The 26,882-nt window shown below is 56.1% G+C and overlaps 1 protein-coding gene and 1 long non-coding RNA gene across 6 annotated transcripts in view; one reads left to right on the top strand and one right to left on the bottom strand.

The window, feature by feature from the left end:
• Positions 1–1,673: 1,673 nt before the first annotated feature.
• PBX1 (PBX homeobox 1) overlaps positions 1,674–26,882 on the bottom strand; it is a 205,352-nt gene continuing 180,143 nt past the window's right edge. For 2 of the 5 annotated variants that reach the window (XM_059674289.1, XM_059674288.1), the window contains 3 exons: positions 21,166–21,278; positions 19,953–20,042; positions 1,674–6,038 (listed from right to left, as the gene is read on the bottom strand). In XM_059674289.1, the coding sequence (XP_059530272.1) occupies positions 5,946–6,038; positions 19,953–20,042; positions 21,166–21,278 (296 nt within the window). In that variant the 3' untranslated portion in view covers positions 1,674–5,945. The remainder of the gene's footprint in view (positions 6,039–19,952; positions 20,043–21,165; positions 21,279–26,882) is intronic. The other 3 variants (XM_059674292.1, XM_059674290.1, XM_059674291.1) reach the window with 2 other exon arrangements.
• Positions 6,034–11,051, top strand: LOC132220761 (uncharacterized). The gene is made up of 3 exons (XR_009449859.1): positions 6,034–8,317; positions 8,464–10,335; positions 10,414–11,051. It is a non-coding gene; the product is annotated as an uncharacterized LOC132220761 (long non-coding RNA).

Genomic DNA, 26,882 nt, shown 5'->3' with positions numbered 1-26,882 from the left:
CTTCCTCACTGAAGAGCGGAAGCCGCCTGGGAAGGGACGACGCGCTTCCCTGGTGGGTCCCGTGCAGGGAGCAGCGTGGGCCTGCTTTGCTCTGGCCTAGTCTTCTTGGCCACTAGTGTGACAGGTGGCCAGCTACTCAAACGCCCGTGTGTGCTGAGTGCCAGGGAGAAGCTGCCGAGCCAAACCGCCTCGCCAGGGCATTTAGGAACGTGAGCGGAAGGAGAGGTGAGCCCTCACACCTGTCCCCTCTGGGACCGGAGGGGGAGGGCACATGCCTGGGGGGCGGGGCACAGCCCGGGAGGAGCCGGATCCCGGAGGCACCACCTGGACACGAGGCCAGCACCCACCGGGGCGCGTCTCCGGCTCTCGGGTGAAACAGGCTGGGTTCTGCTGTGGACACATTGTGTCCTTTGGTCGCTTTGCTGTGACGGTTCAGTAATCACTCTGGTTAGTGAGCTGGGGAGAGTAGGTCCATGGAGTCCGGGCAGCTGAGGAGGGAAGTGGCCTGAAGACCCCGCGTCCCAATGTTCCGATCGGAAGAGGGGACCCGAGGCCTCTGTCCGCTGGCCATGTTCTCAACACCAACATTCGCAGGTGAACTTATGCTTTTGAGGCCATGGAGCCCTCAGGCTGGCCCTTCATAAAAATGATAATTTGATCCCATCGACTCTCCATTCCTTTGCTGTTTTCTGTTGATTAGAATCAAATGGTGATGAGGTGAGAGGGTGATAGGGACACTGGGTATATACCTGCCCCCTGGGCCCTGACGGAGCCCTGGAAACAGTGCAGGTGGTGCCCCAGGGGCACAGGTGGGCTGCCAGAGCACAAGTCCCACCACTGCCTGGCGCTGCAGGCTGGGCGCTGTCTCAGCCAGGACACCGGACACCACTTCTAACAGACCCTGACCCCAAAGGTCGGGGCGCAGGGAGTGCGACAGCAGGGGAGAGGTGCGTCCGTGGGGAGCAGACACAACTCAGGGGGGTGTGCGGACCTGTGCGACTCCCCCTGCTTCTGAGAGCCGAGCCCTTCCAACCTCGGTCCCTTCTCTGGGGACATCTCTTAGGTCCCATGATTTTCCTGCGACCAAATCACAGACAAAGAGAAGGGAATTGGAGCTGCTGGCAAAGAGCTGACTCACAGACTTAAAATTTGTATGAGCACCTGCCTAGACTTGTAGCTGGTGCTTGGCGGGGGTGGGGGTGGGGCGGTGGGCACCAGCCACAGACAAGCAGGCAAGAGGGGGTGCTCTGCCCTCCTGCAGCATGGCTACTTTTTCCCATACAAGGTCCTTTCTTCCGCCCTGGCCGGGGTGGCTCAATGGGTTGGGCATCCTCCCATGCACTGAAAGGTCGCCAGTTCGATTCCCGGTCAGGGCACATGCCTAGGTTTCGGGCTCGATCCCCAGTAGGGGGCATGCAAGAAGCAGCTGATCGATGTTTCATGAGGTTTCCCTTGGTCTCTCTCTCCAATCAATAAAGATCGTCCTCAGGTGAGGATAAAAAATCCTTCCCTTCCTGGGTGATGTCCGTGGCGGAGTCATCGGTCCCAGGGCCACGTACTAGACTGCAAGATGATTAGGGTGACAGACCACAGTCCGAACAGGCCCGGCCCTCCGCTGGGGGAAGAAAAGTGACAGCATGTGAAAGAGAATGCTTACACCACACACAAGTGTATTTTTTTGCAACAAAAGAAACTATTTATTTGGAATATGCATTACCAGTACAAATTAGGAGACTGTAAAATCTACACCGTGTTAGTATCATCATCGAGAACACAGAGCTTCCGTCGGATCAAAGGAACGAAGCCAGTGCTCACAGAAGCAGAAAAGCTCAACTTTCAAACCAAACAGGGCAGAGCTTCGCAGGGTTACACTCTGATATAAGAGCAGGGTAGGAAGCAGAGATAAAACCAACAGCCGGGGGAAACACTTCAAAGTAACTGGAAGTGCCGAAGGAAAGGGAAGGAGGAAGCGAGAAAAGGGGAAACATTGAATGTTTCATTTATTTTAACAAAAGGCAAAAAAAAAAAAGGTTACAAAAAATAAGATTCCAGAAAGCTTTGCACAAGGGAGTGAACCATCAAGGCGATGTGAAAAGCGCGCGGCCGTTCGGCTGTGACAGAACCAGCGGACGGCGGTTCGGGTAGAAACCGCCAGAAAGTGCCGCTGCCCGGCTGGCTCTGATTCTCCACTTTCCTCACCCGGGTGCTGGCTGCTTTCGGAACTCGCGGTCATTTGTTAAATGACAGAGTTTAAAAGTGAGTCCCTTCCTGATAATACCGCCTTCTTTTCTCCTGGAACTAAAAAAGCATCCGAGTCCAGCCAGTCTCACCCTGTGCTGCACGGCGGCCGAAAGGCTGCGTGAGAATAACATCCGGGACCCTGTCCAAAGCCAGGACCCCCAGCCCATCCCGGTGCCAGCCCAGCCGCCCGGGGACTCTCTGCAAGAAAAGTCCCCTGGGCCAGGGAGGCACCCTGGCTACCCAGCCTCGCCTGCAGGGGCGCACTCACTCCAGGCGCAGGTGAGCGGCGCGACGTCCACATGGGCCTGATCTCTGTGACGTCAGCTCAGTTCTGGGACGAAACCGAAGCAGCCAGAAACAGCCTCTGTCCGGCTGCCCTCTTTTCACATCGCCTTGGTACATGTGTAAGGAAAAAAACAGCAAGATCATACTCCTGACAATTAAAAAAAAGCACCCCTATAAACAAACCAAAAGTAACACAGAACAAAACATCATTCTTTTTGTTATATTTTCAAGAGCAGGAATAAAGGGGGGAAAAAAGAATTCATTTCTGGGTCTCAAAGTTAAGAAACATAATAACGTGTTAGGTTGTACCTCTATGATGCTCACTATCCCAACTTTTTTTTTTCTTTTTTTCTTTTTTTAGTTTACAAAATGAATTACGGTCACTTTTAAACATCGTGGAACAGGAAATGGGTGTGCACAACTCGACACTTGTCTAGCATTCTTGAACTAATTCACAAATGCAAGAAAATAAAAGAGAAATGGGGAGCATGGCCAATGCGGGTCGTTCCGTGTGAAAACAGACGTGGAGATGAGGGCGTGGGCACGGAGGCGACCCCGTCCTGCTTTTCGTGCTGTGAGGGTCATTTTTAAAATTTTTATTATAAACACTATTAAATCCAGACCGCTTTTTTGGTTTTTTTTTCCCTTTATCTGAATATACAAGAACATTCATTATCAAATGTTCGTCATCAGTACTACAAAGAACAAGACACGAGTCGCAAGAAACAATGGAAAATGTTAATAAAGCTGAGAGGATTGTTGAGTATTTTTTTAAAAAGTTTTCTTTAAATTTGAGTTTCTGTAGTTTTATCTTTTTTTGGTATCGAAGTCAGGTTTTTTCTGGGCAGAAAAATAAAACTCAGAAGGGAAGGGGGGAGGGCAAGTGAGAGAAAAGGCAACCAGCAGCCAAACAAAACCATGTCGCGAAGGTGCCACCGGGCAGAGGCGTGTGCGGGGGCCGCCCCACCCAGGAGCGAGGGACGGGGAAGGGCGCGATGAGCAGTTACAGGTGGGCAGACCCCAGGGGACACCGCGGCCAGGACACTGCGCGCTCCTCTGTCCCTGGGAAGCGGAGTCCTGGGCACGCGGGTCGGGGGGCCCGAGGGGCAGGAGCTCCAGGGCGCTGCCCGCCACAGGCTCTCTGTCCACCCCGCCCGCTGGCTGACTGTGCTCTCAGGGTTTGCTTAACTTGAGAGACCTCCTGGCGCCACGTGGATGTGAGCGTGGCCGTGGAGGGAGAAAGGGAAAGGTGCAAAGAGGGCTGCGTGTGGTGGTGACAGCGGGTGCAGCTGCCGCAGGGCGGGCACCACGCTCTGCTCCCATCTTCCCACTGACCCGAAAGGGAAACCCTTCAGCCCAAACCGGGCTTCCTGCGGCTGCAGGAGAACCCTGCACCCAAGGTCAGGCGTCCACGAGGTATCCCTGTGCCTGCGTCCGCGCGTCCCTGCCCGAGACGGGTCTCCTCGGCTGGATGGAGACGCGGTGCCCTCGGCACCCTGCGTGGAGCCCGACCCGGTGACGGCTCAGGGTGCACAGCGGCCCGATGTGGCTTCCTCACGCTCCTCATCAGCATGATCCCAACGTCTCCCCGTTCTCCCTTCCAACACGCACGCCCTCCAACACGTGGGAGCAGTTTCTGCCCGTTAGTGCACCACGCGGAGCCGCCCTCAGGGCCACGCCCCGGAAGCCCTGCAGCAGCAGGGCCTGGGCACTGGCAAGGCCAACATTAGATTCAAGCACAAACTGAGAACCAGGGCCGACGTTTCCATGTGGGAGGTTATCTCTCTTCTAAGGAGCCAAACAGACCAAAGCAACCAAACAAGCAACAGCCATGACCTGCCTTTGCCATCGCGGTGACAGAGCCGATGTGACCAGACGTTAGACCAGGAAAGCCGCTGCCGCCTGACCTCAGCCAGTTTCTCTCGGAGACGCTGCTCCCGCCCTCACCCTGCAGCTCAGGGAGAAGGGCCCCGCGTCCTGTCTCGCAAGCCCGGCCAGAACCGCATGTCACAGATCCGGGACGAGGCCCTGAGAGAGCTGAGCACCGCCCACTCAACAGGCGACATCAGAGAACAGTTTCCCTGCGCGTCTCCCTGGACAGGCCCACAGCATGACTGTCACCTGGGGAGTTCGCTGAGACCGGGACCTCCCGCCTTCGCCACTTGCAGGTCCTCAGACAAGCCAGCGAACAGGTACTGCGCCGAGCTCTCACCCACCGCGTCCTCCAGACCCAGACGCGGCGCGCAGAACTGGGCAGGTCCCTAGCGCCCAGACAAAAACAGAACAGAGCACTCCACCGCACGCGTGCCCGCGCCTGAGGCTCGGGCAGAGCCAGCAGGGAGGGACCCTGGGAGCTGGCCTGCCCTGTGGGGTGGTTCTGGCGTGTGTGTGTGTGTGTGCGTGTGTGCGTGTGCGTGCATGTGCGTGTGCGTGCGTGCGCGTGCGTGTGTGCATGTGTGTGCGTGCGCGTGTGTGCTGGGGCTGCTGGTCCTGGACCCCGCGGGCTGCTTGTCTGTGTCCTTCACAGAGTCCCTCTCATGGGCTCACAGGTGGATGGCACTGTTACTAATGTAGGCATCTGTATGAGGCATGTGGCTGATCGTGGGGCAGTGCATGTGAGAGCCTGTGCATGTGCCTACAGGTATGTGTGCACGTGCATGTGAGGGGAGGGTTCAGGAGAGAACCTCCCCCCCTCTGTAATGCACCTGGCACCACGCTGACCCACACCTGGCTGCGCAGCCTCTGGTCCCCCAAGTCCGCCTCTGAAACCAGGAGCTGTCCGAGGACGAGAAGCCTGGACGCTGCCTCCGAGGCCGCGCCCTCTCCTGTTGCTGACTTCCTGCCTGGCATCTACCTGGTGGAGCTGAACCCAGGACATAGCGCCTCGGGAGCCCGGCTATGGCAGGACCCAGGGAAGCCGGCTGGGAGGCAGCGGGCGGGGGAGGCCGAGGAGCAGGGCAGCGGGGCGGTTCTTGTGAGAGGTAGTGAGTGACGGGAGACAGGGCTGCCTGGCACGGGGCTTGATGAGGTAACGTGGCTCCTCATACCACCAGCGTGAAAACATACAAACGCTTTTATTGTTTTCTTTGCATTTTTTCCCTCTTTAAATTCCTCTAATTGTTGAAAATATCCTTCAGTGACATGTAGTGGGCAGGGGCCCAGGGAGTGGAGGGCAGGGGCAGGGGCGGTGGGGGCACCAGGCTGATGCTGCTGGCAGGGAAGGCTGGCTTCTACCCAGAAAAAGGGACAGAGTATAAAGAAGTGTCCAGATTGGCCGGAGGGCCTCCCGGGAGGAGAGGGAGGAGCTCATGGTGGCTGCTGATGGCTGCGCCTCCGGTCTGACCGCTTCGGCGTGGGAGACCCTCCCTCCGGCCCCGCCCGCCGGGCGCAGGGTCAGCCGGGATGCGCGTGCGGGGAGGTCAGTTGGAGGTGTCGGAGTGAACGCTGCCAGGGCCTTCTGTAGGGGACGTCACTGATGAGGGGGTAGTCGCATCCTGCCAACCTCCATTAGCCTAGAAGGGAAGAAGGAGAGAAGTCAGGCTGTGAGGGGCGGTGGGAGCACATGATGATGATGACAAGGAGGAGCCTTGAGAAGGTGGCTCAGGGCCTGCCAGGGGGCACTGGTCAGCAGGCTGTCCTTGTGGTCGCTCCCCCGCCCCCTCAGTGGCTGGGCCCTCCCCGTGCCTGTGATACCAAGTCCCACACCTCCGTCAGGTGAGACCACCTGCCCTGCAGGTCCAGGGGCCCCAGTCCCGGTGCTGACTCTGGCCGGGCACTCCCACCCCTTTGGCCCCGAGTCCCCCTTGAGAAAAACAAAAAGGCTGCCCAACTGCCTCCGAAGGGCCCTTCCAGTTCCGAGTTCCCCAGCCCCGGGTCCCAGGCGCCTCCGGCACATGTCAATGGCTGGGGGCCGTTCCTGTCCTCAGCGGGCACTGACCACACGTGGGGGAACTATGACTCAAGGCAGAACCCAGCAATGCACAGCCCGGCTGCAAGGAAGGTTCCAGGGAGGCGAACCCCGTCTCGAGGAGGCACCTCGAAAAGTACAGAGGGTGACCCGGGAGAAGAGGGCTCAGCCAGCGCCCCGGCCTGGCCTGTGGGAAGATGTCTCGAGGGGGTGAGCTGGGCGCTGACGCTTGGTCTCCATTTGTACCTTCTTTTCCTAACACTCAGTCCAGAGCATCCAATCAGCAACACGGTTCCCACAGGACCTGCGTCAGTGAGCACCCCGACAGGGACCCGGCACTCGGATAGCCCGGCCGGATAGGACGTGCTGCGGCGGCGACTTCGTGACCCCGCCCTCGATCGCCCACGGACTGTGTGAGCCAAGCAGTGTGTGTGCAAAAGGCACTAATTTCCTTCCCTCCCAGATAACAGCCCTCGGCTCCGAACATGCGATGGAGGCCCGGACCAGGCCTGACACTCCTGGAATATCTGGGGTCACGGGGCAGGAGTGACTATGGCATGGGGGGGGGGGCAGCTCCTCCCTGCACCTGCCCTGATCCCCTCTCCCTGCACCTGCCCTGATCCCCTCTCCCTGCACCTGCCCTGATCCCCTCTCCCTGCACCTTCCCTGAGCTGGCCCAGGGGCCGCCTGCCTGGGTCCTGAGCATCCATGCAGCTGACTGTGACCCAGAGCAGTGACGCTGGGCTGAGGCCTGCCCTTCCTCCCCTCCTTTCTCCAAACTCCCCTTAGTAGCACAGGGTTGATGCAGAGAATTCATCACCGGATGTGACAGCCAAGTGAGCCTGGCACTGAGAAACTCTCATTTGCAGCCCAGAACTCGCTGAGGTGCCACAAAGCGGCTGATGTCAGCACCGCGAGGAGCTCGGCCTGCACACAGGCAGATGCCAGCAGCCCAGACTCGGGCGTGGCAGGCGGGGGGAGAGCTCGGGGCTGTCCCCGGCGCTGGTGGGCGGCCAGAGAGGGAAACACAGACACAGAGGCCCCGCCCCTGTGACCCGCACAGGCACCCACATGCTCACCAGGGCAGGCACGGCCAGAGCACCGTTTCCCACCGAGGTAGCTGGAGCAACCAGGCTCCTGGCAGGCAGTTTTCCCAACATTTTACAGGGAGCTTTCCGAGAGCTGCTCCGAGTTGCCAGGATGCTCCCTGGGAAATCTCAGCCTGGCCACTGCAGATCCACCTCTTTTAAAGAGCTGCGACCTTTAAAAATGCAGCTCTGACCTCCTCCTCACCCCACCTTCAGTGGCTTCGAGCTGAGGGTCCGTGTCCCCTTCAGACCTGCGCTTCCTGCCCTGCTCAATGCTCATGGCTCATGCTTCAATACCCCCTCCCGCCACTCAGGAGTTCCCATAGCAGAGGCCCGCTCACCCAGTCCCCCCACCCACACCTGCTGTCTCCACCTTGAGGGTGCGCACGTGTCCCATGTGCCCCTAGCATGGTCTCCTGGGGGCAGCCCTGTCCTCTGTCACATCACAAGGCATTGGGCTGCCACGGGCATGTCCTCGCCTGCCAGACCATGAGCACCACTGTGGGGCTCCTGGCTGATTCCACGCTGCCTCCCAGTGCCTGCACCTCACAGATGTTAGACAATGTCCGAGAGGGACAAGCAAAGACGTGAAGGAACAGGTAGTGGCACAGGCTGTGGAGAGATATATGGTCTCAGGTGGGTGACCTCCATGACCATTTATACCAAGCCATGTAGGCCCAGGAAACAGCTGAGAGAGGCTGGCCGCCTGTACTTGGCCATGTAGGCCCAGGAAACAGCTGAGAGAGCCTGGCGGGCTGTACTTGGCCATGTAGGCCCAGGAAACAGCTGAGAGAGCGTGGCGGGCTGTACTTGGCCATGTACACCCAGGAAACAGCTGAGAGAGCCTGGCGGGCTGTATTTGGCCATGTAAGCCCAGGAAACAGCTGAGAGAGCATGGCTGCCTGTACTTGGCCATGTACACCTAGGAAACAGCTGAGAGAGCCTGGCGGGCTGTACTGAGACATATACACCCAGGTTTACTTCCTGACATGCCACCCTGTGCAGGACAACACTGCTGGTCAGCTCGGCTTCTCTTACACCGCACTGCGGGGTCCTGGCTGAGACTGCACAGTAAGACGGTCAACCTGCCCCCTCTCCATTGATAACATGTGAACTCTTTTGTTACAAGTCACTTCTTCAACCTTCTGTGCCATGCACTCTAACTGCCATCTATGGGTGCCCTGTCACAATCCAGACACAACCCTACCTGCCAATGCGCCCACCAGCACCATCCTGCCAGCACCTAGCGCCATCCAACTGGAGGGCACCTGTCAGTGGGTTCTGGGATCGAGATCTACCCTGGCACCTTCTTAGCGTCATTCTTTTCTATTTCTCCTGTGGCAAACACCCAGCATTCATGCCGCCATGTCAGGCACGTGGGACACGGGAGGGGCTGGTCGAGGCCGCCCACTGGTGTGGGTACAGTTCCCAGCTTTAGGGTCAGGTGCTTTCTTATTTCTATTAAAAGTGCAAATGTGGCTGTTACGCAGAACGTTTCCACATCCTGCAGACTCCGTAGGTTTGATGTATACACAGGAAGTTAAAACTTACGAATTGTTTAATTTAACTTTTCAGAGAGAGAGAGAGAGAGAGAAAAAAGCTCAGTTTGTCTGGGCTACAGAGAGGTGTCTTAGGACAGAAAACTATTTCTATCTGAATAGACACCCTCCGCACTCAGACCTGCAAAATCCCAAGCATGTCCCCTTACACACATCGGCACAGTGTGCAGAACACACACGCATGTATTCTCATAGACTGAGCACACATTCAGAACACACAGCACTCCAGGAATGAGTGTGCACATGTGGACACATACACACGCTGCGGGAAGAAAGCTGTAAGAGACTATTATGTTTACTCATAGCCAAATCTGGGTAATTCAAGCAAAGGGCATTTGTTTTACTCTCAGTATAAGTGATCTGATGGGCTGACTCTCTACAGCCCTAAGTTCTTCGTTGTATTCTTATAACCTCTGATTTTGCTTTGCTTTGTTGAAAGATATCCTTTACTCACGGTGCACATGGAGGCTACACACATACTTCCACGTGATGGGGTCTCCACGGAGCACACACATCACTCGAGGTGGACACCTCAAGGCCACTGACCATCACACGGAAGCTGAAGCCCCTCTCACTCGTCTGCCGTCCACACAGCCATCACCCCAGATAACCAGACCCAGTGACATGCCGCGGAGAGACACGGAGCCAACTCCACGCCCAGAGACTGGCATATTCAAGTACAGAGAGGACAGTAATAGCAACTTACATGCCATCACTGAGACAAAGCCACAAAGGCCGCGCTGGCAGCCGCTTATTTTGAAGCCTATTATTTGTGGGAGGTACAAGCTGTAATCACAACAGAAACTTTCAAAGCCCTTATCCTCCGTGACGCACCAAATCTATTTCAGACCCCTAATTGCTATGTCACCAGAGAGCTGGCTGCTTAATGCGCTCAAATGGCGCTGAGAGCTTGCAGGGCTGCGGCCGGCAGAGCGTGGGGGGTAGGGAGGGGGTGCAGGGGGCACAGCCTCCCTGCTGCCTCCTTCATTCAGGGAGGCGTCTCGCTCAGAACTGTTTACAGGTGACGCGAGAGAAAGGCTTGAAGACCGCTCATCCAGACTGTGAACACACCCGGCTCTCCCACGCACATCCTTGATGCGGGACCCTCGTTAGGCTGGGATTCTTGTCCACATGGAACGTGGACTGACTTTTTAAATTTTAGCTTTTTCCCTTTTATATTGTCCCAGAAATACCCCAGCTGTGTGGCTGTGGCGGGTCCGGAGAAGCCAGGGCAATGACTAGACGGAGAGAGAAGGTAATCTGTATTCCCACTGCAGCTTGGCTCTTATCTTTTTAAGATCAATAACAGTACCACTAGCAGATCTGCCTTTAGTTTTCCTAGGATAACAACGGCTTTCCTGCCGAAGAACTGTCCACTGAAATAAACAGAACGGCACATGGGGTGGGGAGGCCTCCTCCACGGGCGTCCCGCCATCTAGAAGCAGAGTTTTCTCCACTTTCCACACGCCCTCAGTGCAGTGGTGGGACATCATACTGCAGAAGAGTTCGGGAAGTCACCGAGAAAAAGGTGGACATTTCAAGAATACATTTACAAGGCTAATAAACATGAAGAAATTCACGAGTAATCAAAAAGAAACAAATTAAAGTCAAGTGAAAGTGAGACACCCTTTTATAATTTAACTAGTGGCTTGGTGCACGAATTCATGCACATTGAAAGGAAATTAATTAGAAGAAATATTTTAGTATCGCTATTTGCCCTTATTCTATAATAGAAGTGTCAACCAAATTCACAATCGACAATGACAGATCAAAACACACATGTGCGATTGGCACCAGCGAGAGCTTTATATGTATCATGCATGCACGAGTCAACATAGCCTTTTGTAGATATAGAGTAAACTTGCTTAATTAGACCTGCTTTCTGATGTAGCTAAACTTTTCCCAGCCCAGTGAAGCACCCCAACTTCTCTTTCAGGTAATTGTCAGCAACACAGCAGATTATATAAATATCAACATGAAGCAGATTATTACTGTAGATCATGCAGGGAGAACAAAGGGTAAAATATTTAATGGCAGCCGTGTTTGACTATATTCTATGCAGTGAGAAAACCTGAAGTCATTGTCAAGGTCCACCATTTCTTACTTCTTTTCAGTCGGGTCAAGTTTCTAAGCTTTCTAAATCTCTGTTTTCCAGCTCATGAAAAGAAAAGAGGATTCCACTGAGTCTCCTATCTACCTACTCCAGGACTTCTGTGTGGATCAAATGAGATGAGGCACGGGAAAATGCTTCACAGACATTAGGTTGAAGTGTAAAATGTTTCCACCTGACTATAAAGTAAGTCGTGTTCCTGGGCTGAAGAAACTGCAAGGAGGCTAGTTGCTAGGGAGAGGAAGCCGGGCGTTGCTATGTGACGTCATTACTTGGACGGACACTTAGCATATTAGCCTTTTATATAGATAGATAATTGACAAATCTGAAACACGGCTAAGTCATTGTCATTGAGCTTGTGGCAAACTGGGGACGACCATGAGCTGCTGGTGGGAAGAACAAATGCATAGATGTTTCCAGGAGAAAAGGGTTAGACATCTTCTGCCCTTTGGTCCGTCGACTCCATTTTCAGAAATGTATCGAAGGAGGAACAGAAAGCATGCACCCGATTCCCTGAACTATGATGTTTGCCACAGAATTATTAAAATTGTAAAAAAGAAAGCAGCTTCAGTGTCCACAGTAGAGACTGATTAAATAAACTAGGGGCATTCCCTATAACAGGTTCCTTATGTAGTTACTAAAGTTATGTTTGACATGTTTAATGATATGAAAAACACCATAATGTATTTTTAGTAAAATAAGTAGGTTACAAAATGACATTTTTTTATATGATCACCACGTTTCCACGTGCACCACACACATGGAGGCTGCTGGGAAAAGAGTTAGCAGTCCTTTCCTTCCGTGTGATTCCTGCACACCCCAGATGTTCCACATCACATGTTAGCCTGTAACATTTAAACAAAGCATGTGAAGGAGAGCCCACAGCTAATGTAGGTCTCAGTGTGTCTGAGATGCCCTGGCAACCCCAGAGCTGCGGGCGATGACCTCAGTTCGGGGAGAGCAGCTGCCGGACCCGCCCAGCATGGGAGTCAGCAAGGGGTTCCCAGCTCTCTCCAGAATACAGGGGCCTTAAGAGTTAAATGGTTGTTGTCCCTTTAAAGTGTAAAGGAAACCGCTCAACATAGCCCTTAGCTTAGCAGAGATGGGAGTTGCCTGGGGATAGGCAGTAGATCTTTTATGTCCCTGCCCTCATGTCCAATGGTTGCTACAAGTCCAAGCAAATTCCTGCTGAACAAATGAGTGAGTGAAGGAATGACTGTGGACCAAGCTCAAGGCCACTGCGACAGCACCTGTCCCAGAAAAAAAGAGTGAGGAAGAAGACACCACTGCGCCGGTCCCTGAATACACACCCACAGGTTTCTGGTGGGAGTTGGCTAGGGTGAGAGGGTACAAGGTTTTGATAAGGTGGGGTTCAAATATGGGTATCAGTCTGTGAAAAATGAAAAAAAAAGGGAAGAAAAAAGTCATTCTTTTGTGGGAAAGACTCCCCGAATAACAAAAATGCAAAAGTCTTTGGGGGCAGGCAGACAATTCAGCCACAAGTCAGCCACAGCCTGCCTGCTGGTAGGAAGGAAGGAAGGGAGAGGGGAGGGAGGCGAGAAGGGAGGAGAGGGAAGACCTCTTGACAAAGGTTAGAGTAGGCTCCTTTCAAAAAGTATGCGTTAAGCACCTACTATGTATCAGGCCTGGTTACAAAACCAGGACGCTTGTCATCAGAACCAGGGCCTGGAGAGGAAGTAAGAGCAAGAACCCGAGAGCCCTACGCAGGCGTGGCCTGCAGGACCTGGGAGCTGCTGAGTGAGCAGGGCTGTGGCGGGACTGCCCCTGCCCGAGGCACTGGGCAGGAATTCTCTGGCTGGAACACTGTAACTGCTGGGAATGGCCTCCAGGAACGGAGCGCTCCCAACAGGCGGGAGAACCGCCAGGCGCTTCTGCGGACTGTCCAGACAGGAAGGTCCGGCGGGTCCTCGGGGCTGCCCACAGCACACGGGGCGGGAGACCACGCCTGCAGGTCTGTCTCACTAGCTTCCATCGTGTTGTTATCCTTCTGATGCCTCCTAACTTTCTTGTTTACATTTTAAAACAGACCTAATTGTGTTATTAAACTTGAATTACATAAGTTAATGCGTACAAACTGCCTAGCACAGGGGACCAAGCCAGTAAGTGTTTGTTATTAATGCAATTATTAAACGTCGTTTGAGCCTGTTAATTTTCTATCCATATTGTTTTTAATTGTTCTTTAATTTCCTGCTTTACGGCACTTGCTGCTTATTGCTGCTCCGTCTTGTATAATCTCTGCCAGTCCGGTCTCCGAGGCCGGGCTTTACCACGCGCCCGCGCTGCTTTTCTGTCTGTATCGTTCTCCGTAGTATTTGTGCACTTCCTCTCGCCATGTCCGGGCGCTCTATCGTTCTCCTGCCATCTTCATCCTCCACTGGCTTGTAGTTTAATCGTATATTATTTCTTCCTACTTCTCTATTTTTCTTATTGCCTAGCTCTTTTAAATTTCACTTGCCGTTACTTTTCTATTTTCTATTCTTTGTCTACTCTGGTTCATATGTATTATCTCTGCAGTCTGCAGCAGTAATGCTTTCGCTCAGCGAAGAGTGCTGACAAGGGGGCGGCAGGATGGCAGTCCTGGCCCGGCTGCGACTGGCCCTGCTCAGCCTCCTGGAGGCTGGGAGCGCCTGCTGCCTCCAGAGCCTCTCCAATACTGTCTAGTCTGGTGGCCGGCAAACTGAGGCTCGGCAAACCACGGCTCGTGAGCCACATGCAGCTCTTTGGCCCCTTCAGTGTGGCTCTTCCACAAAATACCGGCTCTTCCACAAAATACCAACTTCTGCACATGGGCCACAAAGTTTCAATGGCACTGTACGTGCGCACCCGCACGTAGTATTTTGTGGAAGAGCCACACTGAAGGGGCCAAAAAGCCGCATGTGGCTCGCAAGACGTGGTTTGCCAACCACGGGTCTAGTCTATTAAACAGGCAAAACTGGATTCTTCTCCCACTTGGCCATCCCCCGAATTTTTGTTGTTGTTGTATTTGGTTAATCCTCACCCGAATCCATTGATTTTTTAGAGAGAGTGGAAGGGAGGGAGGGGGAGAGAGGAAAAGGGGGAAGAGAGAGAGAGGGAAACATCATGTGAGAGAGACACATCGATTGGTTGCTTCCTGCACATACCCCAAGTGGGGCCGGGGATGGAGGCTGCAGCCCAGGTATATGCCCTTGACCATGAATTGAATCTGCAACCCTTCAATGCACAGTCAATGCTCTAACCATGAGCCACGCCGGCCAGGGCGGTCCCAGAGTTTTAAAAAAGGTAACCTGTGTTGCTATTTGGCACCTAGATTCCTGGAACAGTCTTGCCACCTGTGGTAATGACCTGCCAAGTCTCTCATGGAGACACTGGACCTAAGGTCGGCCCTGCCGCACCTGACCACTGGGCCTGGCTTAGGCTTGAGAAGTTATTGGGTTCGATGAATTAGTGGCTGACTGAGCTGGCATTGCTAGTAAAAGATGTAGGCATTTATATATTTCCTGGAGGACCAATGCACGAATTCGTGCCAGGGGTTTGGCCCCTGCCACCACGGTGGCCACCTCTGCCTCAGCCCCCGCCCACCACACCTTCAGCCCCCACCTGCTGCGACTTAATCTGGAAGGTCATCCGGAAGGACATCCGGTCTAATTAGCATATTATGCTTTTATTATTATAGATATCGTAAATCCTCCCTCCATATTATTTCAGTGTTTAGAGCACATTATATGCTAATCTGAGCTAACCTCTTGTACACAGTTAATTTTTAATAAAGAGTTAGGTTTCTATGGGGAAACACGTACTTAAGCAGAAAGCGTTTTTCTGTGTTCTGTGTGAGGATGGCGTTTGGCGTTGTTCCCACGCGGTGGCCAGCTCCCTGACACCATCGCTCTGCCTTTGGTGGCCACTAAAGGACTGTCGGGGCACTGGAACCGCTCTGCCCAACACGGCAGCCACCAGCCACACGAAGCTGATTTGTACATCAACTCATTCACTTTAGGTACAAATGAAAATTCATTGTCTCGGCCACACTCGCCACGTTTCAGGTGCCCACCAGCCTCGTGTGGCGAACGGCGCGTGTGGGACAGCAGTGACCAGAGTTCCTACCCGTGGCAGGACCTTCAGACCCCACGTGCCAGGGAAAGGGGCTTGTGGTGCTGCTATCTGCAAAGTCTATGAGGAAAGGCAGTGCCAGTGCCTGCTTGTAGTGAACACATGCATTTTCAGTTGACAGGGATCGGCTGTAAGTCCTCGTACAAGGGCCACTCCCCCGGTGCTTTCAAAATGATAGGACCTTGACTCCTGGGTGATGTGGTCCTTCCCTGGGGGAGGCGCAGGGCCTGCACTAGGCACCTCCCACCTGCCGGCTGCTGCCTCCACGCTCCAGGTGCTGCAGCCAGGCGCTCAGGGAGCACGCGGAAGAGCAGGTGTCTCTTCACTTCCTTCCTCCTCTGGTGCTTGTCCCAGATGCAGGTCGGTCCTGCCTTCTGCTTATCCTCTCAGCTGGACAGTGTGCAGAGATCTAACTATTAATATTCAGGAACGTGGAAAAGAATCGTCCCCAATTCAAATAAAGCCAGAGATAAGTAGAGTTTAAAAACTACGCTTGACTTTTCCTAAGAAAGAGGTCCATTATTTCATCCAAAGTCGAGCTTGCGGGAGAACCAGGCCCTCCTTCTGAGGGGGCGAGAGGCCTCTTCGGAAATCAGTGCTGACGGCCCCGCATTAAATCTAGTCTATTCGCTTACTGTCTCCTGAGTGTAGAGGAACGGAGCGACCCCGGGGACGAGCTGCCCTTTGGAGGTTGCGAACGTTTTCTTTATAGAGCAGAAGGCAGGGCCGGCTTGAGCGGCACAACTGACGCGATCCTGTCCCCGGGGCAGTTCTAGTCCCCGGCCTGGCAGACAGGAAGGCGACCACCCCGTCAGAAACGCCGCCGAGTCGCTACCGGGTGGGAGCCCACAGGCGGCGCTCTGGGACAGGAGGAGCAGGAGGCTCAGGGAGGCCCTCACAGCCTCACCACGCCCTCCCACCCCCTCCCACGCCCTCCCACCCCCTCCCCACGGTTAATGCAGATTTGAATCTGATTCCCAGAGAGCATGCATTGGCCAAAAAGCTTAGAAACCTTTTACAAAAAACAAGACTGAAGAACCTTTTAAAATTAAAAAGGGTATTGTGGATTAGTAAACATTTAAAATAAAAATCATTACTAGGTACTTCACAGCTGAGTGAAGAGCCGCCGGTCGTGAAATCCTGCGTGGTGAGCTAGCCACACTGGCCGGCACCAAGGCCACTGGGCCAGGTGGGGCCGCGGTGGGTCTCAGGCTGAACGCAGGGAGGCGGCAATGGAGAGGCGCCAGGGCCCGGGCAGGGGAGGCCAGCGTCAGGGACCCGCAGGAGAAAGAAGCGAGAGGCCCGGACAGCGACTAGGAAACACACAGCCGTCCAGCTAACGCTCTATTTCTAACCTCGTGGTGACGGGATGGAGAGGGCGGTGTGAGCGGCAGGCGCCTGGAGGCTTGCCCGTGACTCCCCGCCACGCCCACCCAGCGCGGTCGCCTTGTCGTGGGCACAAAGCAGGCCAGCTGTCAGGTCCCGTCACGTGCTAACGAGGGGCCTGGGGTAGCTCTATCCCTGGAAGCACACCTCCCCCTCAGGACAGCCAGTGACTCCGTCACCACCTCGCGGAGAACACCCACTGTGAACACCCTTGCCCACGAGGAGAAAGAGGCCAGTGAGCACGTTATCCTGTAACGCTGCCCACGGCAGCCCAGGGGACCGGGACGCCCGGCCAGGGCCTCTCCCATTCACAGCCTCTTCCCTCCGGCAGCCCTGGAGGCATCAGGGTGGAACCACCACCCATCTTCTAGAGGAGGCTCCACGCCTCCCTGGACACACATGCAGGCCGACCCCTAACTCCGGACGGAGGTCTCCGGCCGCCCTGGGCCCCCTTGCTCCTCAGCCTCACTAAGGGCAGGTGGTGTGGCTCCACGGGTTTACACGGACGCTGGCTGTAACACATGGGAGCTGCAGGAGCGCCAGGGGAGCGAGGAGGCTGCCCAGAAAACGTCCTGCTCGGATGAAACACGGCCAGGGCCCAGCTGGGCTCCAGTGCCGTCGGGCTGCGGGCGTTTATTTCATTTCTTGGCTGGAACCTTTCATTCCTGTCCTGTCTCTTCTGGTCTCTCCCTCTCTGTCTCCCTTCCTTCTCCTGGCAGCCACAGCCCCATGCTGCGTGCACACACACATACCCACCACATGAACACACACAACATGTGCCCACACAGTGTACACACTCACACACAAAGACACACACTCACACACAAGGACACACAACACACACACCACAGATACTCACACAACACACACAAAACACACACATGAGGACACATACACACAACACACACAAGAACACACACAAGGACACATGCACAACACATGCACATACACGTGCGCACACACAAGGACACACCCAACATGCACACACACACTCCACAGACACACACAACACACACACAACACAGACACACAAGGACACACTCACACACAAAGGGCACACACACGAGGACACACTCATACACAAAGGACACACACACAAGGACACACACACAAAGGGCACACACACACAGGGCACACACACACAGGGACACACTCACACATACACAATACATGCACACACACACACGCAAGGACACACTCACACACATGGACACGTACACATCCCAGCTCATACCACCACTAAAAAGTCATCTCACCCTCACAAGCTTGGTCTCGGCAGGTGGCACAATTCAAAACTGACACGGAGGGAACACCCTGTCGGGCCAGCCTTTGATCCATCCACCGCACATTAAACCAGGAACAAAATAAACAAGTTCACAGGGAGCGAACGAGAGGATCTTTCAAGCTGCGTTTTGAAGCCGTGTCTGCGCGGCTTGTGCAATCAGACGTGATTGTCTGCACATGTTCGGTTACGACACTCCAGACACGGTGCCCAGCCCACAGGGTGACGTCCGAGCCCGTGCTCCCCGCTTAGGAAAGATGCCAACGCGGCTGCCCGCCGTTTCCTGCCCCGGCACGCAGACGCCTCGGCTCCTTTGTGCGTGCGCCACACTCTCATCCCCATCACACAGAGCAAAGCTCTTTCTGGAAAACTCTGTGTCAGGAAGTGGGTGAATGCATATGGCCTGGAGGCCCCCCCCAACCCCAGCACTTAGCTCATCTGGAACCCATTTCCGAGCCCACACTTCTCCCCACGGATGGGTGGTTTCTAGGGGGGCACTGGCGACTCACGAGGTCATACGGGAATAGCAACTCGCATGAGCACCAGAGGACGAGGGTCTTCGACTGCCCAGAGCCCACGAGGGTCAGCTCTGACTCCCTGCCCGCTTTGAACTCTGACCGAGACGGCCCATCCCCTGTTGGCGTGGCTGCTGCCTCTGGGCTGCCCCCAGCGGCCCCGACCCTCTAGTGCAGCGGTTCTCAACCTGTTGGTCGCGACCCTTTGGGGGTCGAATGACCCTTTCACAGGGGTCACCTAAGACCATCGGAAAACACATATATAATTACATATTGTTTTTGTGATTAGTCACTATGCTTTAATTATGTTCAATTTGTAACAATGAAAATACATCCTGCAGATCAGATATTTACATTCCGATTCATAACAGTAGCAACATTACAGTTATGAAGTAGCAACGAAAATAATTTTATGGTTGGAGGTCACCACAACGTGAGGAACTGTATTAAAAGGTCGCGGCATTAGGAAGGTTGAGAACCACTGCTCTAGTGGATCATTCGTGGAGAACCCAGACTCTCCGGACAGAACGTCCCAGCCAGCACGTGCTCCCGCTCCCCTCTTGTCCGGGCTGACTCCTCGCCCTCACACCCAGGCCTCCTTTGACGGAGCAGCTGGGGTTCCCTGGTCTGCAGTCCACGCCACTGGCCACCACGGAGCGGAGGGACCCTCACCTCCGTGGCAGACGCGACACCCCAGTCAGTACAGCGAGGATGACCTGTCATGCCTCTTTCCCTTCCTTCCTTCCCCAGTTTAGTCTAATCATCCCAACGAAACAACAGAGACCATCCCCGCCAAGCAGGGCCCCCACCTCGGGGCTCCAGGCCCAGGACCCTCAGTGTCCCAGCTTGCTGTCACCGCTGTGAGGGAGCAGACGGCTGATCTGAGGAATCGAGTTGGATTGCTGTCCCAAATCTACACTCAGCTTTCCTTGTGTCTGTCTGATCGATTTCACTCTGTGCGACACAGCTTGTCGCTACGGATTTTCATGCTGGTCGGGAGCCGCGGGGACCCAAGGGCCAGTGGACGAGGCTCAGCACCGCCCGTGCCTCTGCCAGCCCCGCCTTTCTGTTGATGGCTTTTTAATCGGCCTCCAACGGGTGGGAGACAGGGTTCTCTTTCAGACCACACACCTGATGCGATGGACACCGGCTACCAGCTCTGCTCCCGTTCCCAGGCTGGCCTCGGCAACCTTCCCACCCCTGTCGTCGGTCACCTGTTCAGCTCTCCCCGCAGAGGAGGCATGTGGCCGCAGGTGCCTGCCAACGCTGATTGTGTCTGGCAGCCCCGGACGCCAGGGGCCCGCGAGACCCCACTCCAGCACCTCGGTTTTGGGGGCAGAATGCTGCCGACGGCTTCACCGACACTGACACGAGAAACTAAGCTCAGCTGAGTCCCACTAAGTGTCACGGTGAGCCCGGTGGCTGTGAAATAATTGGCAGGGAGAGAACGGAGGGGCTTGTGTCCTTACACTGATGCCCTGGGGACTGTACATCTGACTGGCCGCCAGTCCGTCACTGTATCCTCCTGTCTGGCTGATAACATGGCGAAGGGTATCCACCTGCAGGAGGAACGAGAGAGGAGGTTAGTCAGGGCACTACCGCTCGGCACGCCAGGCCCGCGCCATCGCTCGGAGACGCTCCTCCGGGGTCCAGGAGGAGGAGGCTGGCTCCTCTCTAAGCCAACCCAGTCTCCCCTCGAGCTCCGTGCGGCGGCAGGAACACGGTAACAGAAAGGGGGCCCCACTGAGCTTCTAGGAAGCTGCATGAGGCGGTGGCGGGGGGCACCATGGGAGAGGGAGAACTGCCCCCCACATCTCCGTGCAGCTTCTCCCCGGCTGGTGTCCCATAGAGGGCACCCGGCCAGCCACCGCCCGAGAGCAGGTGCAGCTGGCACGCATCTGTCTGGGGACACGTGACGGCCAGCGCTGTGACCTGGCCAAAGTGTGACCGTCTCTCCTCACTGGTGACCCGGGCACTTCCTGAGTGAGGGCTGAAGTGCTGGCCTGCGGTCTATTTTGGGCACGTCGTGCTTCCTGGCCACGTGCCGATGACACGGGTGGGCACAGCTGGTAAAGTCTGGGCAGTTCTGACCCAGAGCCCCCCACCGCCCCTTGCCCATCAGGGGTGGGAGGGTGAGCTGCCCGGGACCCTGGGCTACACCACATGCTTCGTTTTCGCTTCCCAGCATGGACTTGGACTCGGCACCAGAACGGGTCCCTGGACCCGCAGGAAGGCTGGGCGACGGGTTCGGTCAGCCGGCGGGGTCTCCCGAGCTTCACGTGGAAGCAGGAGACGCTCAGCGCCTGCCTCCCAGGACTCACCTCTGTGTCGGGCAGATACCGAGTGGAAACCCGGAGTGAGAGGGAGCCCGGAGAGCGAGCCGATGCCCGAGCAGCCCCTCCGTCCCGGGCAGTGAGCACAGAGCGCTGAGTCCCCTTGCTCCTGCCCCACCTTCCCAGAGTGACTGACAAGCCAGAGCCAAATGCATTCACCAAGTGTGGACGCGATTCCCCCCGACAATGGTTGTCTGCTTCGGTTTGGTTTGGTTGTTGCTAAGGTTTGTTTCTACGTGTCCCTCTTTCTGGACAGAAGCGGGAAGTGCCAACACGTCCAGGAAGTGCCCACTCGACCGAGGGCTCTGGGCTCCAGGTGCCCCCTGCCGGCACAGTGGCTGGTCCCTACCTGTGACTGCACGTTGGCTCCAACCTGGGCCCCTTGGTAAGAATCCCCATTGAGTGACTGCACGCTCATGAACAAATCTCCAGAGTTTGACATGTTAAAAGAGCTGGAAGAACCTGGAAAGGAAAGGATGAGGCACCTGAATCACAGAAAGGAAAAGGCTCCGCCCGCAACTGACAGCGAGAGGAAGAGCAACATGCAAAGCAACCCCCAAACGAAACTGCACCCAAACCCCTCCCACGCCTGGTTAGTAGCATGGAGAACAGAGCAGACAGAGGTGCAGGGGTCCTCGTGCGGCGGAGCCACAGTGGGCAGGTGCCCCAGGCCGGGCCCCCTAGCAGCTCCCAGCTGGGGGAGGGGCCGCACATTCTTGTCCGCTCATCTAGTGGGTCTGGGGCAGTCTCCAGGCCTCAGGCCTCTCTCTCCGCCTCTGGGGTCCAGGGTTAGCCAGGGGGCCGCACGCGGGAAAACGTGGGGTGGTCCACACCACGTTCGCCCCCGCCTGGAGCGCACGAGCTGGGCAGCTGCCCACCTGCCTGCACTGGGCCGCGCGGAGAGGGGTGCGTGAAGCAGTGCCCTCGCGGGCTGGACCCAGGTATGACTCCACTGACATTGCTGATTTCTAGAAAGCAGGTGAAGTTCCTTGCTGGGTGGCAAACAGCCCAAGAAGCCTCTAGGGTGGGGAAGACGTGTGAGAATGAGCTACCCTCCCCTGCTACCTGCCGCTATGGAGGAAGAGGAAGCAGGGTTAATGGGCCAGGAACGGGCGAGCATGCGTGAGTATGGAGTGCTGATAACAATAGTAATAATAGCACAGGGCCCCCCCGGGGCGCAGTAAGCATCTGCCCAGAGATGGAGCCTTTCCCCGGAGTTTGCCTGGAGGTCCATCCTGGCCCCACCCCGGCTCCCCTGGGAAAAGCTACCCTCACAACCTAAATACAAGGTGTGGGAAGCTTAGGATTACTCTGAAGGCAGCGTGCAGCTCAGCGCATTAGGAAAGGAAGCCCGACGTGCAAGGTGTGGTTAAGTCATGACGTTAGCCTGGAAGAGGAGACGCAGGGGCCAGGTCCTTCCACTCTGTCCTTTCCAGCCAGACGCTCTGGAGTCGCCCAACAAGGATTCCTGCCTGAGCTCGGGCTCCTCCCTGGCTCTGCAGGAGCGACCTGCCTCCCGCAAGAGGGCTCCGCCTCGCGGGCGGGGCTCCGGTTCTCTCCTGGAGAGGCCTTCCAGCAGTGCCTCCTACTAACTAGCCGTCCTCCCTTCACGCCTCAAGAGCCATGAGAGGAAGCAAGGTGAGCTGAGCACGACCGGCCCGGGACAGCCTCGAGATGGAAACAGCGTCTCTCTGGGCTCTTCCTGACGCTCCTCGACACGCAAGGACCCAGCTATTTTGCTGCATGAACTGAGCTCGCGCTCACTCCCTTCTGGTGGGAAACAGGGAGTTCCTTCTTTGGGGGTGGGCGCCTGACACTGCCTGGAGAACGATGGCCTGGCCACAGCTCTGCACACAGCCTGTGTCGTCTGGCACATTTCTCTGTGTAGCTCGTCCCAAAGAAATGAGAAAAGATGGGTCTTAGGCAAAATAGGCAACACAGGCCCAAGGTCTGTGCGGTTCCGGCTCTGGCTCCCAACTGGGGTGATGCCCAAGGCCCAGTCAGCCTCCGGTGACCTGTCACTCCCAGGCCTCCATGCCCTCATTATTTCCCTCTTGAATCTTCCTTTTAATCCCAGAAATAGAAGCGAAATAATGAAAGCCACTTTGCCGTAAGTGTGACAACATGCACTCCCATGCCAATGCCATCGGCACCCAGGACAGGCCGCTCTGAGAACCAACTGGAGTTGCTCACAGGCTCTTGGCTTTCCCGGGAGCGCGCAGTCTGAGCACGGGGGCGCGACCCTTCCCAGTCAAATAGCAGGAACACTACCTTCCAGATGCTGGCTGGTGGCACACACACCGAGAACCGGGAGAACCCCAAGGCGTACCCAACGCCACGGCATGTGGCATGCCTGACCATGAAGGCCCGGGATGTGCCAGTTACAAGGTTACGCTGCCATCAACACACATGATGTCAGAAATATACGAGCACAGAGTAATGGTAACTGCCCGGGCCTCACGGACACAGAGAGGACGGGCGCAGGGCTAGGGCTCGGAGCAGTGACTGCCGGCTCCCGTGTGCAGGGCTGTCTCCTGCACGCGGGTAACACAACCAGGGCTCCTGACCCTGATGTGTATCTGGAGGCGGCGACTGCACTCAGGGACAGAAGGTCACACCACCATCTAAGCAACCGAACACAGGTCCTTCCTCCTGCGCGGGAGCCCGGAGGGAGCGGGGGGGGGGGGGGGGGGGCACAGCTCACGGGCCGGCTCCGCGGTGCCGTGGACCTTCCCATTCCACCAAAGCATCTGCTGGTCAGTCACAGGGACCTTACCTGTGGGCGGCGGTAACATCACCGCCAATCAGTCCAGCAGCTGCATCTCGTGCTGGCCAGCCCACAGGCTCAGACTGGACTTGGGAAGGGGCGGGGTTCCAGCTGCCACCCCGACATTCAGGGCTCCTATGGAGCTACACTGCCTGAAGGAGACCGAGAGGGAGCCTGGGTCCCCGTGGGCACCACGCGTTGGCGCAGGCAGACGTGTGAGTGCGGGGGTCCCGGAGACTGCACGCCTAGCGTCTTCAGGACACGTACATTTGTGCAGGAAAAAGAAAACCACTCGACTTCGTCACTCAAAAAAGAGAATGCTAATGATGAAATCACCATGCTGCACGGGGTTTCCGGCCCTGGCACCGCTGCCCTCTTGGCCCCAGTCTTCCGGTGGGATGTGTTACGGACTTGTACGGCGGAATGATCACCCATGTGCCTGGCCTCTCCACCCTCCCAAACGGGGGCAGCGCCAAGAGCCTGCAGACAGTCCCGCGTGTCCCCGGGACGCAAGCTCCCTGCTGAGCGTGGCGACAGGACAGACGTGCTGTCCTCCCCGAGGAGCTCAGCGTGGGGAGGAGCCCTGCGCGTTCTCTCCACGGCGTCTGTGTGAAGTAGCGGCAGGGAGGTCGGCCTCTGTTTGCAGACAGAGGAGGGGCCGCCCGTCAGGCCCCACACCAGGGGCGGCTCGAGGAAGGCTGAGTGTCTCCGGCTGGCCTCTCTGTTCTCCATGTCTCCTCCTCCTCCCAATTCGAACTCCTTGCTGCTTCCTGCTCAGGGGAAAGGTTGTCTGGCCGCTGGGAACCCCACGGCAGGTGTGGGTGGAGGTTCTGAGCCCCAATCCCGAGAGGCTGTGCTGTTCTCCACTCGGACGTGAAGGGGAGGAACACAGGAAGTGAGGCCACAACAGAACCACCAACGGGGCAGAGTCTTCCACTGGGTCTTGGAGCACAAAGGACAAGGGTTCCGGGGTTCCTGGGCCTGCCAGCCCCCCTCCCTGGGCTCGTGGCCTTGTCTCAGGAAGCCAGGGTCCAGGCTTTGGCGTGACAATCCTCCACCGACCGCCAAAGCACCAGCCTGCTATTTCCGGGTGGAATGCGAACATGAACCAGGGCTCCTACTAAGTAAACGGGGCCAGAAAGGCTGACACCTGGGCGTGCTTCGCTGGTCACAGATCCGATCCCATGCTAATGTCGGTGCTGCCACCGTGGACACTGGCAAACCACAGCCCATTTCTTCTCTCCTGGATACGAAAACGTCCTCCAAGCTTCCCAGCAGACAATCTACCTCCCCCAAGGGCCCCCTTTATCCAGAGATCAACCATGAGTCGTGGGGACTGTCCCTCAAGGTCTTCCCAGAAGAATTTTGGACCCAGGGCTGTAATTATTACTTCAATGGGCCCCCATTTTTGCATTCTGTTTTTGTTTTACACTTTCTTTCTTCCTTCTATTCTTCCTCTTTGCTGCATCCACGTTGCCAACTCTGTTGGTACAAAATATGACACACGCCAAGCATGCTCACTAATCTCTAGATGCTCACTAACCCGCCCCAGGTCCCAGTTTTAAGTGATTTTTATGAAATATGCTTAAGGAAACAGGCGTGCATCTGTCAGCCAACAGGGATGCTCAGAGGCGGCTGCAGAGCGGGAGGAAGAGCAGCTCTGGAGGGAGCCTCGGGAGCCGTGCTGGCCCGGCGGGCTCCTTGCAGGAGGAACGCGGATTTACAGCGAGCAAACCTCCGACACCGCTCCCGCCTCGACAGGGACCAGAACGCTCCAGGGTTCCGGAGCAGGAGCTTCCAACTCAGCCAAACACAGTTCCGGATTCCCTTTGTTTAAACTTGCCGTCTGCTTTCAGGGTCACTTATGCTCTAGACTCATCGCAGAGCTGACACAGCATTAGAAACGGCCGGTGACGGGCTGGGTCACGTCCGCGGTCTGCCTCGCCCTGTGGGCGACGCGGGCTGCGCGGAGAGCCCCAGAGCGCAGACAAGCTGCCCGCGTCTCCTGTTGACGCGTGTCCTTCAGGAGTCCCGCTGCTCACACCGCACATTCCCTTCTCTCTGCTTTAGAGAAAGCGCGCGCAGGGCTCCGCTACACGTTATTTCCAACGACTTCAGAACCACTGGCGGGCTTGGCTCAGGTTTCCCGAAATCATTCACTTTGTGCTCAGAATAGTCACGTGGGGTGGGAGCCACCAGAATCACTTCTCAGGACACTGTAATCAGTGACATTCCCAGAGGCCACAGGCTCCTCCCGCCCAGGCAGGGTGCTGCCTGCTCTCTCCTCCCTCCCTCAGGGAGGAGGAAAAGTCACAGAGTAGTGATGAGGGGAGTCCGAAGGGCCCGTCCGTCCGAGGACGCGCCATGAATCACGCCGCCATCTGCGGGCAGATCTACGGGAGAGGAAAGCCGTTTCCACCTCTGCTTTGCGTTATGATAACCTTTGCGGAGTGCGGAGTGCGCTTTGCTGACAAACTGTCCTTCTCCCCCAGAGGCCGCGAACCGTCTGCTCGCGGTGCACGCCCACCGGGTCGCTGGGTCTGACACGCTCCATCACCGGCCAATGGGGCAGGAGGAAGCTCTGGTTCTTAACCTGTTGGCCTCGATCCTCAGTCTTACACCACAACGGGGAGAGGGAAACACACAGAACCTCCACGGCACGTACGCTCTGCGCCCCCCGCTGGGGTGCTGGGAGAAACAGCTGGGCAATGCTGCGCCTCCCCACGCCGGTCTGCCGAGCCCAGGCCCCTCCACAGTGGGTTCCGTTTAAAGAAAGGGCACGGCCCCGAGACATGGAGAACCTTATGACAATAGATCTGTGTGTCCAGGGGCCTCGTGTCTCCAAGAACAACCGCCACAGCTGGGAGGGGACCTTAGGGGACAAGCAAGCTTTGGGGTCAGAGATACCATGTGCCCCCGAAAGGCTGGGCATTAGATTGTCAATATTAAGAGCTCACATATTTAAATGTGCGACTCTTTAAAATTGGAGGCATCGATTTTCTCACCTGTGCACCCCCAGCCATGGGGTAAACTGCCGTAATCTAAGGTCAAACTCATTTCATTAGGAAAATTTCTGGTTTTTCCCTTAGGAAAAAAGCACCAACATATCCTCCACAGCACACAACACTAAGGTAACAGTTTATGCATTCTGACTATGTTTTCTCCGCAGGGGGAAGTGCAGACTGGATGAGAGACAGCACACCCCAAAATGTAAGTTGTGAGCCTAAACTCTGGTGCATAAAACCAGGAACACAGCACAGGACTGAGCATAACGTGAAGACTGAAATCTGAATCATCTG

This window comes from Myotis daubentonii, chromosome 18 (genome assembly GCF_963259705.1).
Source record: "Myotis daubentonii chromosome 18, mMyoDau2.1, whole genome shotgun sequence".
Classification (NCBI taxonomy): Eukaryota; Metazoa; Chordata; class Mammalia; order Chiroptera; family Vespertilionidae; genus Myotis; species Myotis daubentonii.
Note: the sequence above shows the minus strand (reverse complement) of the source record. Positions and strands in the feature narration are given on the sequence as shown.